The 14,939-nt window shown below is 45.6% G+C and overlaps 1 protein-coding gene across 2 annotated transcripts in view; it reads right to left on the bottom strand.

Annotated features, from left to right (window-relative positions):
- AMFR (autocrine motility factor receptor) overlaps positions 1-9,292 on the bottom strand; it is a 40,968-nt gene extending 31,676 nt beyond the window's left edge. The window contains exons 1-2 of one of the 2 annotated variants that reach the window (XM_040982682.1): positions 8,824-9,292; positions 1,428-1,520 (exon numbers count right to left, since the gene is read on the bottom strand). In XM_040982682.1, the coding sequence (XP_040838616.1) occupies positions 1,428-1,520; positions 8,824-9,078 (348 nt within the window). In that variant the 5' untranslated portion in view covers positions 9,079-9,292. The remainder of the gene's footprint in view (positions 1-1,427; positions 1,521-8,823) is intronic. The other variant, XM_040982683.1, reaches the window with a different exon arrangement.
- Positions 9,293-14,939: the final 5,647 nt, after the last annotated feature.

Raw genomic sequence — 14,939 nt, 5'->3', positions numbered from 1 at the left:
CAGGCCCTACAACCACCAAGGGGATGAGGCAACAATGCTCCTCAGCAAGGACCACCAGAGAAGGTCTGGTTGCGCATGCTCATTTATTGCAAAGCAAACACGATCTGATATAGCCCAAGAAAAGGGGAAGGCAGAAGGGCATCTCCCAACAACCCTCCCACCTGGCAACAGCACTGTAACTGGCTCAAAGGCAGCTCTATCTCTTTGGATCCTCCAATCATGCTGTAGGTCATGTCCATCACGTGTGGCTGGCAGGTATGCTGCAGGCCATGTACACTACATATAGCTGGCAGGTAATGTGGGGCAGCACCAACTTCTCAGAGTTGCTTATCAAGAAAGTCCTAGCACAGCTCATCCAAGCAAGGAGAAGGGAGCCTAGGGTGTAGCCCACTGCTTTTGCCTATATGGCCAGTGATTGTGTCAAGTTGAGGTCTTGGTGTGCCAAGATCATTGCCAGAGGACTCTCCCAGGGACACGGTGTGCTATGCTCTTATGACCTGTCACACAGGCCAAGCAGGCAAAGATCCAGGGGTGATCTCTCACAATTCCCAACTCTGCTTTCAACTCCAGTTTCCTGCAAAGCAGCTCTGCAAGGCAGCAGTGAAGGCTCAAGGAGCTAAGTCCCTGCCACCCACATGAGGGCCTGGACTTAAGTTCCAAGACTTGGCTTAGTCCAGCTCCAGCTGCTGTGGCCATTTTGACACTGAATAGGGGATATTAGTGTTTGTGCGTGTTTCTCAAATAAATAAATTAAAAAAAAATTTTTTTAATTCATGGGGAAAGCTGGCATTGCACTATAACAAGTTAAGCTGCCAACTGCAATTTCAGCATACCACACTGCAGGACCTTAACTCACTTACAAGGCAGCAGGTAATAATGGTCCAAGATCCTGGGCCTCTGCTAACTGTGTGGGAGAACGGATGAAGCTCCCAGCCCCTGGCTCAGTCAAGCCCAGACATGGCTTCCCAGGCAATTTGGAAGTGAAACAGAGGGTGGAAGCTCTCTTTCCTGTTACTCTGCCTTTCAAATAAATTAAGTAATTTGTTTTAAAAGTCATGGGGGAGAAACAGCCATAAAGAACAATATTGAAGGCAGCTTAGCTACAGTAAATATGGACTGTAGATCAAAGTATTTCATCAACACTAAAAATCTGATTTTGTTCCCTGCTCTGTAGTTACATAGGAAAATGTTCTTGCTCTTAAGAAATACAATAATATGGAAGTATTTCGGGGGAAGGCTTATGATACCTATAACTTATGATATATACAGCTTACGTATGTATACACACATACATACAGAAAATATTAGATCAAATGGGTCAAAACATAAACAATCGGTGAGTCTGGATTCATGCAGATTTTCTCTAAGTTTGAAATTAAAACAGAAATTTTTCTTAATAATCTGATCACAAGAACCTCTGAACTTACCTGTCTCTCACTCACTCGAAGAGGGCCAAACACAATACACTGGATAAGCTTAGCCACCAACATCAAAACACAGCAAGCGGTATTCACCAGCACCTGCACAGACAGCAAAGAAAGGAAGTTTATTTTCTCACACAGAAATTAAAAACAGCTCTAAAACTTTCTTAATAGGAATTCAGCCATCATTTCTAATGAATAAGACTTTCAGCCAGTGAAAGATAAGCAACATTAGAGGGGCACACTTATGTTGGTAGTGGCAAGCTGGCATGAGGGATGGGGAGGAGAGGCACCAGTTTACCAGTCAATTCACAGTTCTTTGCCCCATGCATGTCCTCTAGAAGACCCCAACTGGTTAATCTTAACTGAACTGTACATAAACTGTGCACTGATGTGTAAAATTGTATATGCCTTGGAAACTTGGGTTCTTTCCAAGTACATCACTGCCTACATTAAGTGTCTGGACATCCTGGGGCCAGTACTTGGGGCAGCAAGTTAGACTGCTGCCTATGATGTTGGCATCCCATTTGGACACTGGTGTGAGTCCCAGCTGCTCCCCTTCTGATTTGGCTCCTGCTAACATGCCTGAGAAAGCAGCAGAAGATGGTCTGAATACCTGGGCCTCTGCCACCTATGTGGCAGACCAGGATGGAGTTCCAGGCTCCTGGCTTCAGCCTAGCCCAGCCCTGACCATTGTGGTCAGTTGGGGACCAATCCAGAGAATGCAAGACATTTCTCTGTAACTCTGCCTTACAAACAAATATTCAAAAAAAAAAAAAAAAAAAAGATTCCAACAGTCTTATTCCAACAATCCTGAAGAAATTTGTTTTAGGAACTGAAGTTATCACGAGTAGCACAAGCCGGCAACCAAACATCCTACCCTGCCAGCACATAGGGAGCAGAGGTACAGGTGGAGGGGTGCAGGTCCTCAACACCTCACAAGATCTTGAAGAACTGATCATTCACATTTTCTCTCTCCCTCCCTCTCTCTCCCTCTCTCTCTCTATATATATACAAACACACACATACATGCTTAGATATATATGCTTATAATATGTATTTTAAGGTTTAAATTATCGAACATTAAGTGCATATCTATATATATATATATATTGCCAAGGGGCAATCTACCAATCAAACAATAAATGGTCTCCATGCTTGGTGTCAACTTTGAAGCACAGGTTCTGAGGCATGAGATGGGAGATCAGGGAAAACAAGAAAAACAACAAAGTCCCAGGAAGAGCTGAGAAACAAAAAAGTAACCCTGGAACACCAAGGCAAAACCAAGACTTTAACAGCTGGTGAGAAAACTTGTCTTTTCAACTACTTAACAGATCAATCTTCTCACAGCTAAAAACAAATGTTAACACAAAATGGAAGAGAAGGTTGTTTCTGACCAAGAGGTTTGCATGGATTACCACATTACTGATGCGGAAATGAGTTTAAAAACTCTGAGTGCCTTGGGCCCGGCACCGTGGCCTAGCAGCTAAAGTCCTTGCCTTGAACATGCCAGGATCTCATATGGGCGCCGGTTCTAATCCCAGCAGCTCCACTTCCCATCCAGCTCCCTGCTTGTGGCCTGTGAAAGCAGTCAAAGATGGTCTAAAGCCTTGGGATCCTTCACCCACATGGGAGACCTGGAAGAAGTTCCTGGCTCCTGGTTCCTGGCTCCTGGGTCCGGATCGGCACAGCACTGGCCTTTGCGTTCACTTGGGGAGTGAATCACCAGACAAAAGATCTTCCTCTCTGTCTCCTCCTCCTCTCTGTATATCTGGCTTTGTAATAAAAATGGATAAATTAAAAAAAAAAAAAAACTCTGAGTGCCTCAAAAAAGCCAAAAGGACCTTGACATACAACAGTCAAGAGGACTTTCATTAAGAGCAAATGAAATCCAACTCAATGTCAAGGTTACATCAAGCTCTGATTCACACAGGAAGGACACCAACTCGTCACAAGCTATTCCTTCCTTACTTTTAAAAGCAAACAGTTTTTTAAAAAGAAGGGTAACCAACAATAATTCAAGAAAGTAAGCCCACTAAGATTTCTTTACGTCCCCCTTACATCATCCACCCTTTCGGTAGAACATGTGAGGCCAGTCCTAAGTCAACACAGATGACACTGTTTAGTTCTATTCCGCTTGCCTAATGGGGTAAGGAAGCACATATCAAGTTTTTTAAGATTGAAACCAAGAAAGTTCTACTGGAAAAAGAAATCATTTTGGTCTTTCAAGCTTTCAAACAACTGAAGAAAAAAAACCTACCCTAATTAGCTAAAACATCCTATACCCCTAATGTGTGGCTCCCTAGGTAACAGCTTTATTCAACATATTCCACATATCTGAGACTTTTAATCTTTAAGATCATGAGATAAGTATCAAAAACACTCACCTTCTTTGCACTCTACATCTGCCAATCACGTCAGTCGTGCTAATTAAATGTCATAAGACAAAACCACAACTCCTCCATGCCACATCCCCCAGCCAAACAGGACGTTTTAAATCAACCAAATATCCCTCGGCTTACTGAAGACATAAATTCTAAAGAGAACTCTTCCTGCCTTTGCATGTAGGCAAATCAATTTTAAAAATATACGCAACACATTTAGCATTTGCCCAAGGCGTATGGGAGGTTAGAAAAACAAGGGGGATTTGGACCTTGAACTCAAAGACCTTCCAGAACCTTTAAGATACAAAGCTTGTAAGTGAGCCAACAGAAACCCAGGCAGGCTGCTAAGTGGGTGACTACAAGGACATAAAATTCAGAATCACTCAAACATATCCAAACATCATTCTCACAAACCATGGGTCAGAAAACAATAACCATATGTTATTTACAAGTTCTTCGTTAAAGTTCTTTACAGAAGATTTGAAGTTCTAAAATAAGACACTAAAGCTCATACCTTTAATTTCCCTCCCAAAAAGTGAAAGCCTCTCCTAATCTCACCACCCACAAACATTTTCTATCTTAACATACAGAGAAGACTCAGCACTTAGCATGGCCAAGGACAAACAGGCTGGATACCACAAACACTGACAACAGAAAGGACATTATCATATTAAGAAAAAAAAAAAGACAGAAAGAAAGAAAGAAAAGTGAAAATCTTCTGAACTTTATATAAAAGCAAAGCTACAATGGGCTGGAAATAATTAAAACATGCATCACTGTCAACAAAGCACATTTTTAAAAACTATATTTAAAATGTATTTTAAGAAAATATACAATATTGTGCCTTCCCAATAACCATGCAATAAACCTCCTTATCTCAGTTGACAAAAGCTTAAAACATTTCAAATACTTAATAAACACACAATCTAAACCTTCCTCATTCAAATGCAAATCCAGGGGAAGGCATTTGGCATAGTAATTAAGGCACAAACTGGACATCTACATCCTGTATCACAATGACTGGGTTCAAGTCCAACAGCCTGCTAACGTGCACCTGGGAATCAGCAAAGGATGGCTCAAGTGTTCCAGGTCCCTGTCATACACTTGGGAGATAACTACTGGGTTCCCAGCTCCTGGCTCCAACGGGGCCCACACTTGGATGCTACAGGGCATCTGTGCATGAAGATTAGAAGTCTCTTTTGAACAAGCTACAACTTTTAAAGATAATAGAAATAAACCCCAAAGCAGATTCCTCTTAGTACCAGCAATATTCTTCCAACACTTTGGCCCAGACATTTACATCCGCAGAGCTGTGGGACAAACCTCACCTTCAACCATCCTATCAAAGCACTCTCCTGACAAGCCTACACTGAGCCATCACTTTATCCACTGAGAAAACAGTGAATGTGCTACCTTCATTTTGCCTGCTCTATACAAGGGTTCACTGGAGCACTGTGTCTAGTAGCAGGAAAGCAGAAAACAAATGTCCATCAGGGACACTTTTTTGAATAAACTATAACAAATCTATTCAGGGGAATACAAATGACATCTGTAGAACCAACTCAGCAGTTTCACAGAACACTTAAATAACTGAAAAATCAAGACCAATTCAAGGTACCTTTAAAGGGCAAGTTCTTAGCTTAGGCGTTCAATGCCTGTGTATTAGTCTGTGGGTTAGTAGGATTAATAGGATTCATACTAATGCACACCCTGGGAGGCAGTAATGGACTCAAGTAACTGGGTTCCTGCCACTGGTGTGGGAGACTCAGATTGAATTCCCTGCTCCTGGCTTCAGCCCCACCTCGAGGCCACTGCAGCCATATGGGGAGCGAACTAATGATGGCAGCAGGCGTGCTCTCAAATAGCAAGGTGCAGAACTGGGATTATTAGCCTCTGCTGTGTAAAATAGGAAGAGTGCAGAGAAGTAAACATCTGTATAGCATGTAAGATGCAAACCGTGCCAGTGATCACTCTGTGTATGCCCTCTACTTAACACCAGCACTAATTACTAGAAACTGGTAAAGTTCATTTCTGGTGGAGGTGGGTGAGAACCAGGGAGGAGGGGCAATGGGCTTTTCAATAGCCATCATTTTGGACTTGGACTTTTATACCCTGAAAATGCATCACCTTCCCTTTCTTTCTCTTAAAGATTCATTTTTATTTAAAATGCAGATTTACAGAGAGATCCTCCAACTGCTGGTTCATACCCCCAACTTGCCACAACAGCCAGAGCTGAACCAGTCTGAAGCCAGGAGCCTGGAGCTTCTTCTGGGGTCTCCCACGTAGGTGGCAGGGGACCAAACACTCAGTCATCTTCCACTGCTTTCCCAGGCAGTCGACAGGAAGTGGAGCAACTGGGACTCAAACTGGCACCCATCTGGGAAGGGGCCTAACCTAGTACACTGCTGTGCTGGCTCCTATGCATTATCTTTTAGATTAATTTTTTCCTTGAAATTTAGAATCTACTAATATGACCAGTTCTGAAATCCCACATTATTTTTCTCACCATCTGATGAAAGACAGATGAGTCAACAAGCCAAAGCTGGACAACCTTAGTCACAGGCAATGTTAGCACGGGGTCAGTACCTGGAGGGCCTCTTCCTCCACTTCTTTGTCACCTCTGGTCTTCCCTTCACCGTTTCGCACTCTCTCCCTCTTAAATCAGAAGAGTCCAAGGATTTGTAAAATCACTACCCAGTCTCGGGTCAGCTCTCTAGATGCCTGCCACTGTCTCCCTCCCACCTGACTGCACTTCACTCACCTGGGATACTGTTCACTGCCCGAGGCTCTTTCCATCTTCCCATGCTGGACCCAATCCAAAATGTCACCTTCCTTTGGGGGCTCCGGGAGACCGAATTTCTTTCCTCCTCCAAACGGTTTTGTTTATATATTTATCATCACTTGTCAAGCTGCACGTTCACCATAGCATTTTGAGAGTAGGGGCAACCTGTCTTTTGTAGCTATGCCCTCCGGAGTGCCCAAAAGAGCACTTCTGAAAGGTTCTGGAATTGAATTTATTCCCATATTATTCTACCTTGTGCGTCACACAAATGAGTTTTAGAGGTGGCACTATTGTAAACAAGAGCTAGTAGGATTTGCAAACCGGCAGAGGAATCACTTTTTGTTTTGTCTCCCTGGGCCTTGGCTGTATCATGAGCAGGGCTCCAGAGCAACCTTGTTGACAAAGGTCCCCAACAAGCTCCCTCTATGGCGTTATCTGCCAGGCCACACTGGGGAGTGTGCCTACCACCGCACTGTTCCGGCACAGGCAGCGAGTGGCACAGCACTCCTAGGGCACACAGGGAGGGCCTAAGAAGGCAAGGAAGCACAGACAATTGGAAGCCCCGTGGAGAGACAATAACCTTGGCATTGGCAATAAGAGACTTTTGGGTTGCGGGGTGTGGAGGGAGGGTTCATTCAATAATATTTGTGTTTTTTACATAAATACAACGGTGGTTCCCTCCCAAAAGCCTGTTTATATCTTAGACTTAGGAAAAAAAAATTACACCAAAAGACTACATTATCATCTTCACATCTGGCTAAAGCACCTTTCACACCACTCAGTGTGTGAAACATGCAAAAACAGATGCGAGTTCTCTTCAGAACTTCACCTTTCCCTGCCTTCTATTAAGCTCTACATCAGGGCATAATCTACAGCCCCCAGAGTTCATAAATCCCATCGCTTCCTGATGAAGCACGGTGGGAATAATTATAACAAATGAGTTCCATATCACCCTACAAATCTGGAATATTAATGACTTAAGTCATTTCCAGCCTTCTCTTCAACCTAAATGAGAAATCCGAAGAAGCAAACAAGACCCAAGACACCACAGTCAACCCAAGGAACAGGCTACATCCTGGAGCAACTTTTCTTGTTACTGCGAGAGTCTACAAGAAGGCACAAAACACAGAGGCTGAGGTAAAAGCAAAAACAAAAACAACCGCGGGTCAAAACAATCCTTTCTTGAATGAAACCAGCATTTACACCTTGGAAATGCTGCTTAATCTTGAAGGGGAGCAGGCAAGTGGAAGTCTTGTTTTAAAATGGATCCCTCACCCCGCCCCCCACCAAAAAAAAAAAAAAACTGAGAAATTCAGAGTGAAAATGACCCGTTTCTGCCCCTTCCCTACGTAATGTTTTTGCTGCGTTCAGACATCAAAGGGAAAGGTCATGAATCATCAGGTAAAAGCAGCAGGAAAGCGAGCACGGGCTGTCTGGGTTTTGTTGCATTAAACAGTGCCCAAAGAGGACAAACACTGAACGGTTAAAAAAGAAAGAAGAAAAAGTTATGCAGACTGCTTCTCTCCCTACAGAAATGGCCACACACAACCCATTCAAATGCCCCCGCACTCGGCACGCTCTTTTCCATCCTTGCTGGCTACTACTAGCACCACACTTGGAGAAAAGCACTTCAACTTCCCCGCACGTCCCAGCACGCGGGGAAGCGCGTGTCGGCCTCCCGCCTTCCCTAGAACCTGCCCTTCCAGGGCCTCCCGGGCCCCACAGAAATCCCGATCTCACTCCTCACGCTTTCCTTCCACGGCCCCTGCCCCCCTGCCCTGCTCCCTCCCCAGGTCCCTGGGAACGCCACCATCTCGACGCCACACCTCCGTTTCCTGGGCCCCCTTCCTCGGACCACCGCCCCAAACTCGGCCTTGGGGGGTGTGTGTGTGTGTGTGTGTGTGTGTGTGTGTGTGTGTGTGTGTGTGTGTGTGTGTGTGTCTGTGTGTGTGTGTGTGTGTGTGTGTGTGTGTGTGTGTGTGTGTGTGTGTGTAGGGGGGGGGAGACGATCTCCTTCCCATCCACGGAGCCCCAAACCTCATCCCTCTCCTTCCACGGCCCGGCCCCGCCCCCATCCCTACACCCAGGCCCACGCTGGCCGGTCCCGGAAAAGAGAGGACCCCTGGGTGCCGTCACGCCCCCACCCCCACGAATAATGGGTGATATGGTGGCCCCCGTCCCTGCACGCCCCACTCCGGGTAGCTCCTGCCCCGCGGGCCCGGGCCGCCTCGCTCACCCACACGAAGAGACTGTCGGAGAGTAGGTACTGGGCCACGTCGCGGGCCCCGGGTCCCTCGGCGAGCGGCCCCTCAGGCGCGGGCGCCCCCGGCTGCAGCGAGGCCGTTAGCGGCTCCTGCTCGCTGGGCCCGGCCTCGGGCTGGCTGAGGGCGCGGTAGGCGCTGACGATGGTGCCGAGCAGGGCCAGGCCGCTGAGGCCCGTGTAGGTGCGGAGGCTGGGCCAGGGGAAGCGCTCGAGGAAGAGCAGCGGCATGGCGGCAGCGGCGGCCTCCAGACCTCAAGCCTCCCCGCGCTGCGGCCTGGAGCCTGCGGCGGCCTCGCAAACGGCGCCCACGGGTTCTGGCGTTGCTACCGCCGCCGCCGCCGCTGCTGTAGCCGCCGCGCCGGGCCGGGCCGGACCGCTCCTGGCTGCTCGCGCCGCTCCGCCCCGCGTCGCTCCCGCTGCTGCCCCTGCCGGCGCGGAAGAGCCTCGGCGGGCTCGGGGCGGGCCGCCAGCGGGACGGGCGTGGTGGCGCGGCCTTGGTCCCCCGCCTCCAGTGGTCGCGGCCGCCGCCTCCTGGGGGTAGGCCCGGCTTCTGGCCCCGGAGATTTGGTACCCAACTCAGCCCGGCCTGAGAAGACGCAGAGGGCACCCGTTCCAGCCCCAGCCGTGGCATGGCTCAGGCCGCCAGCAGTGACACGAGGTCGTGACCAGGCCTTAGTGCGCTCGGGACCCGCCACTTGCCCTGAACACCACTATGGGCCCATCAGCCTTCCTGGTGTCCCAAAGGGGACAAGGTGTTCAGGGAATAAAAGGCTTCCCCCCTCCCCTCCCAGAAGTACTGTTAAACACGCTTAAGTATCTGCTATTTACTAGTAGCTCCAAGAGGATGCTAAAAACTGAACTTGATTTAGCAGAAAATGTGCAAGATGAGGCCACTTTGAGAAAACCTCTTGTCACTCCCTCAAAGTGGCCATCTGACCAAGAGACTGCACGCCTATATAGCTAGAACCCAAGAGAAACCAAAACGTGTGTCCACCAAAGCTTGTATACAAATGTTAATAAGCAGCCTCATTCACAGTAATTCAAATGTGGGAAGCCTAAACATTCCTCCAAGGATGAGTAGATACACGTGACAAATCCACACAGGAGGATATTATTCAGCATTGAAAATGAAGGCTTAATACAGGCTACAATACGCATGTTGAAAGCATGCTAAATCAAAGCAGCAACACAGAAGTTCACATTGTGATTTTATTCATAGAAAATGTCCAAAATAAGAAAATCAATTAATAGACACAAAAGTATACTATCAGTTGCTTCCAGATAGGAGATGATAGCCAAATGGTAATCATTTCCTTTTTTTAAAAAGATTTTATTTTTCATTACAAAGTCAGATATACAGAGAGGAGGAGACAGAGAAGATCTTCTGTCCAAGTGATTGCAACGGCCGGTGCTGCGCCAATCCGAAGCCTGGATCCAGGAACTTCTTCCAGGTCTCCCATGTGGATGCAGAGTCCCAAGGCTTTGGGCCATCCTCGACTGCTTTCCCAGGCCACAAGTAGGGAGCGGGGTGGGAAGTGGTGCTGCTGGGATTAGAACCGGTGCCCACATGGGCTCCCGGAGCATTCAAGGTGAGGACTTTCCATGGTGCCATTTCCTTTTAAAATGACTGTTTTATAATTGTAATGGTAGGAGCCCAGCATGGTGGCCTAGTGGCTAAAGTCCTCACCTTGCACATGTCAGCATCCCATATGGGCACCCCGCTTCCCATGCAGCTCCCTGCCTGTGGCCTGGGAAAGTGGTCGGTCAGGACGGCCCAAAGCTTTGGAACCCTGCACCCACACGGGAGACCTGGAGGAAGTTCCTGGTTTCGGATTGGCACAGCAACGGTCATTGCAGTCACTTGGGGAGTGAATCAGTGGACAGAAGATTTTCCTCTCTGTCTTTCCTCCTCTGTATATCTGACTTTGCAGTAAAAATAAATATTTTTAAAAAATAATTGTAATGATAGGCCAACTCTGAAAATAGACTAAAAATCATTATATACTTTGAAAAGGTGATATATGACTTGTATTTCAATATGGCTGTTTACCACCACCCGCCCACCAAACAAATCTTTAAGAAGTTAGTGCTGAGGGCCAGCACTGTGGCACAGAAAAGCTGCCGACTGTGACTCAGCATCCCGAATGAATAGCAATGAGTCCCATTGCTTCAACTTCTGATCCAGCCCCCTAATGTGCCTGAGAAAGCAGCAGATGGTCCAAGTGCTTGGGTCCCTAGACCCACTTGGAAGACCTAGAGGCAGCGCCTTGCTTCAGCCTGGCCCTGTCCTGACCATTGTGGCCATTTGGGGAGTGACCCAGCAGATGAAAACCCTCCATTTCTCCCTTCTAACTCTGTCTACCAAGTGTGGGGGGGGGGGAACCCACTCATGTGAGAGCAGGGAGCCGGTGCTCCGTTAACTTTATCTTCCCAGTTCCCCAGGGGACTGAGTTATGTTTTATGGTTTTCTCATGCATCTATTGTCATATATGTATTTTTAAAACACTTTTAAATATTACTACCCACTTTGGAATTTCAACCTTGCCCTAGGGTCTCCAAGACACAAACTGCTCTGCAGGGGTGCAGGGAGTATACTTTTGTTGCTGATGCTTTTTAACCCACAATCTACTCTCAGCTCAGTTTTCTGCTAAATTGTATTGGTAGAATAAAGGGAAGTTTTATTTGGAAAAACGTAAGGCTGGTAATTTCCAGGGAAGGATTCTACTATCTTACCCCCACCGTTTTTACACACCATACTAGCAATTCATATTCAATTCAAGCCACAATAGTTAAATGATAGAGTCCTCAAAAAGCTCCTATGACGTTTAGATTAAGAAAAAACACTACTCACCAGTTTCAAACTTTCTAGCACCAACAAACATCTTAGTCCCATTTCCCACAAATGTTTTAAGTATCCTCTCATTACACAAATTTGCCCTTCACCGTAAAAAGCCTATTCAATATTTGCCCTTACCGATCAGTGTTTAGAAATTTGCACTTGTCAAAAATAAACAAATTAGGGCCCGGCGCGGTGGCGCAAGTGGTTAAGTCCTCGCCTTGCACGCCCGGGATCCCATATGGGCGCCGGTTCTAGTCCCGGCAGCCCGGCTTCCCTTCCAGCTCCCTGCTTGTGGCCTGGGAAAGCAGTCGAGGACGGCCCAAAAAGCTTTGGGAACCTGCACCCGCGTGGGAGACCCGGAAGAGGCTCCTGGCTTCGGATCGGCATAGTATCGGCCCGTTGCGCTCACTTGGGGAGTGAATCTTCGGATGGAAGATCTTCCTCTCTGTCTCTCCTCTCTGTATATCCGCCTTTCCAATGAAAAAATAATAAAAATAAATCTTTAAAAAAAAAAAAATAAAATAAACAAATTAACTATATAAGGTTATTTTTAAATCTGCAGTTTAAAACAATTTAAAGCTTTGTGTCTGGGCACTTTGCTAGAATAGATTTCTCCTATCATAACTTCCCCACTCCAAGATAACTTTGAGTGTCCTTCTTGAGGATTTTTTTGTGGCAGTTCAGCCTTCTGAAGTCTTAGCCAACACATCCCATTTTTCATAACTGTAACTGACTGTGGGAGTGCCGGGGAGAAAGAGCACAGAGAAGACACAAATACATAAACATTGAGTTTGTCCAAAATGCTGGACAGAGACCTAGAGACTGTCAGATGAGTCTCCAGCTGCGAGAGGGTAGTCCTGCTTGGACAAGAAAATGTCAGAGACCATGATGAAAGCTAGTCGGCCTCCCCACACTGCACATCATTCCCATGATGACTGAATTGCTTTGTGGCAAGGTGAATGACTTGGCTTGATTGACAAGAAATGTTTCATTTCCGACAAACCAGTTATAGCTACTAAATCCAGCAGGTGGGAATGCTAGGGTTGAGGGTAGGGGATGGATAACCAACTTTTCCAAGTTTATATAGGATGAAACTAAGTTACTGTATATTTGCAAGTTTTAGGTTTTTCCTTTATACATCTTGCAGTTTTTGATACCTCCTATACAGCACAGAGGCAGTAAAATTTTCAGAAACTCCTTCCAAAATCTTTATCAGACTTGACACTTTTATTCAGATACAGTGGTTGCAAAAACTTTGACTCTATCACATACACATTCCTGCATTTTGAACAAGCTCCAGTTAAGATGCTGATACCACATTGCATAGCATCACATAAGCAGGAAGCATGGCATGAGTCAGAGAAAACTGACTTTCAGTTAAGCTTGAGGGGAAGAAAACCAGAAAAATCAACACTGGAAAGTGAAGTCTCCAAAGGTATGAATGACATATATCAATGAGGGACAAGTTCTAAATTCCAGTCTTCAGGTTCCAACTCCAGGATCTCTACACATGGCACGAAACACAGCCAACACAGCACAGGGGAAGAGTGCAAGGGGAACGCAGTGTGTGCGGCCTGGACCATCAGTCCCAAGTTACTGTGACGAGCTCTCACCCCAGTGGAACTCCACCACAGACACTGAGAAAACAGTCAGTCAGGATTTCTCCTGGCAGACCAGCGCCCCAAACATACTCATTCTGGTTTAAATATTTTTATTGAAATGACAAATAGAACAGTAACCATTTTAAGCAAATTTTACTTTACAAATATAAAAATATAACCAAGACTTCGATTTATTTGATGCATTTCCTGTACTTTGAATATTGGAGGTTTCAAATCCAATCTACAAAGGATGCTCATACTCTGCTATGGACACGGTAACCCAAAATTTAAGTTTTTAAATACATTGACCTTTTCCTCAACAGAAAAACATACCTCTATTGTTACCAAACAGCCCATCATTAAAATACACGATGGCCTAAACTAGTTTAATCTAGACTTACCTATGTACTAGTTTTTCACAGCACAAGCTTAACAAACATGAGCTATTGCTAAGACATGTTTCATGGCTCAAGTCAAAATGTAGTACTATGTTTCTCATAAACACAGGCAGACTGCTTGAAAGGATAGATGATGTAGAACAAGGGGAATTAAATCTGGGAGATCAAAATCCTATGCCACAGAAACTGACTTGCACGGCAGTCAAATGCTTGGGGAAGGAATTCTACCTAGAGGCTGTTAGATTTGAGTGAATGTACCCAACCACATACCCGAAGCCGCAGGACTCCAGTCCTGGCCCCTGGTCCCGATTCCAATTCCAGATTCTTACTGAAGCAGACACAGGGAGTTGGTAATGGAAAAATAACCGGGCCCTGCCATTCACATGAGACAGGATTTGGCCCTGCAGTCTATCCCTTCCTGACCTACGTGGCATTTGAGGAATGACTCAGCAGATTGGTGTTCTATCTCTTGGCCTCTCTGCCTTTCAAGGAAAAAAAAAAAGTTCATGGAATTAAAAAATGAATTTCTACATATATAGTATAAATATACATATAACCACCACTAAGCTTTCTTTGGTAGTGCAACACAGAAAACTGCAAACTCCCTAAAGCAGTCTTAGCAATCAGCACATGCTGTTCCAAAACATCATCAACTAGTAAAACCATTAAGTTTTAGGAACTCAGTATGGAAAGTAAGCACTTCCATCTGAAGCCACTGAACAGGTACTTGAGAAGGGGAAGTGTAAGCTGCCTGCATGCTAGCCTGCTGAATTGGAAGGACCTCTACCTTTCACTTCCAATTACACATGAAAGAGAAAAAAAGATAGCTAATTTGGTTCCGTTTTGTCGAAACATAATGTTAACTTAATGGGATCCTTGAATATCCAAAATAATTAAATGCTAATTACACAGTAAATCCATGAAACAATGAAAAGTCTTTTAAGGAATTCTCATGTCTGTTTACCTACTTAAAAAAAAAACCCACAAACATCTGTTCCACCTCTGTGCGGCGGATTTTTTTTTTCCAAAAAGGTATCTCTATCCTAAATATGAATTATAAAAATGTAGTGAAACTCTTCAGCTTCTCTCAATTTATTCAGCATTTCCCAATGCCATTTAGTAGCTTTACACTGAATGTGCACTAGCTCGAGTTAGTCAGGTGAAGATGGCAAATCCTGTAGCTATATATGAGAGGGCTTCCATTGTCTGACAAACCTGGCATGCAGTAGGTACTCAAAAATAAGTCTTCTT

This window comes from Ochotona curzoniae, unplaced genomic scaffold, assembly GCF_017591425.1.
Source record: "Ochotona curzoniae isolate NIBS_2020 unplaced genomic scaffold, NIBS_Ocur_1.0 contig_3622, whole genome shotgun sequence".
Lineage (NCBI taxonomy): Eukaryota > Metazoa > Chordata > Mammalia > Lagomorpha > Ochotonidae > Ochotona > Ochotona curzoniae.
The sequence above is the reverse complement of the archived record's forward strand: the minus strand, read 5'-3'. Positions and strand labels throughout refer to the sequence as shown.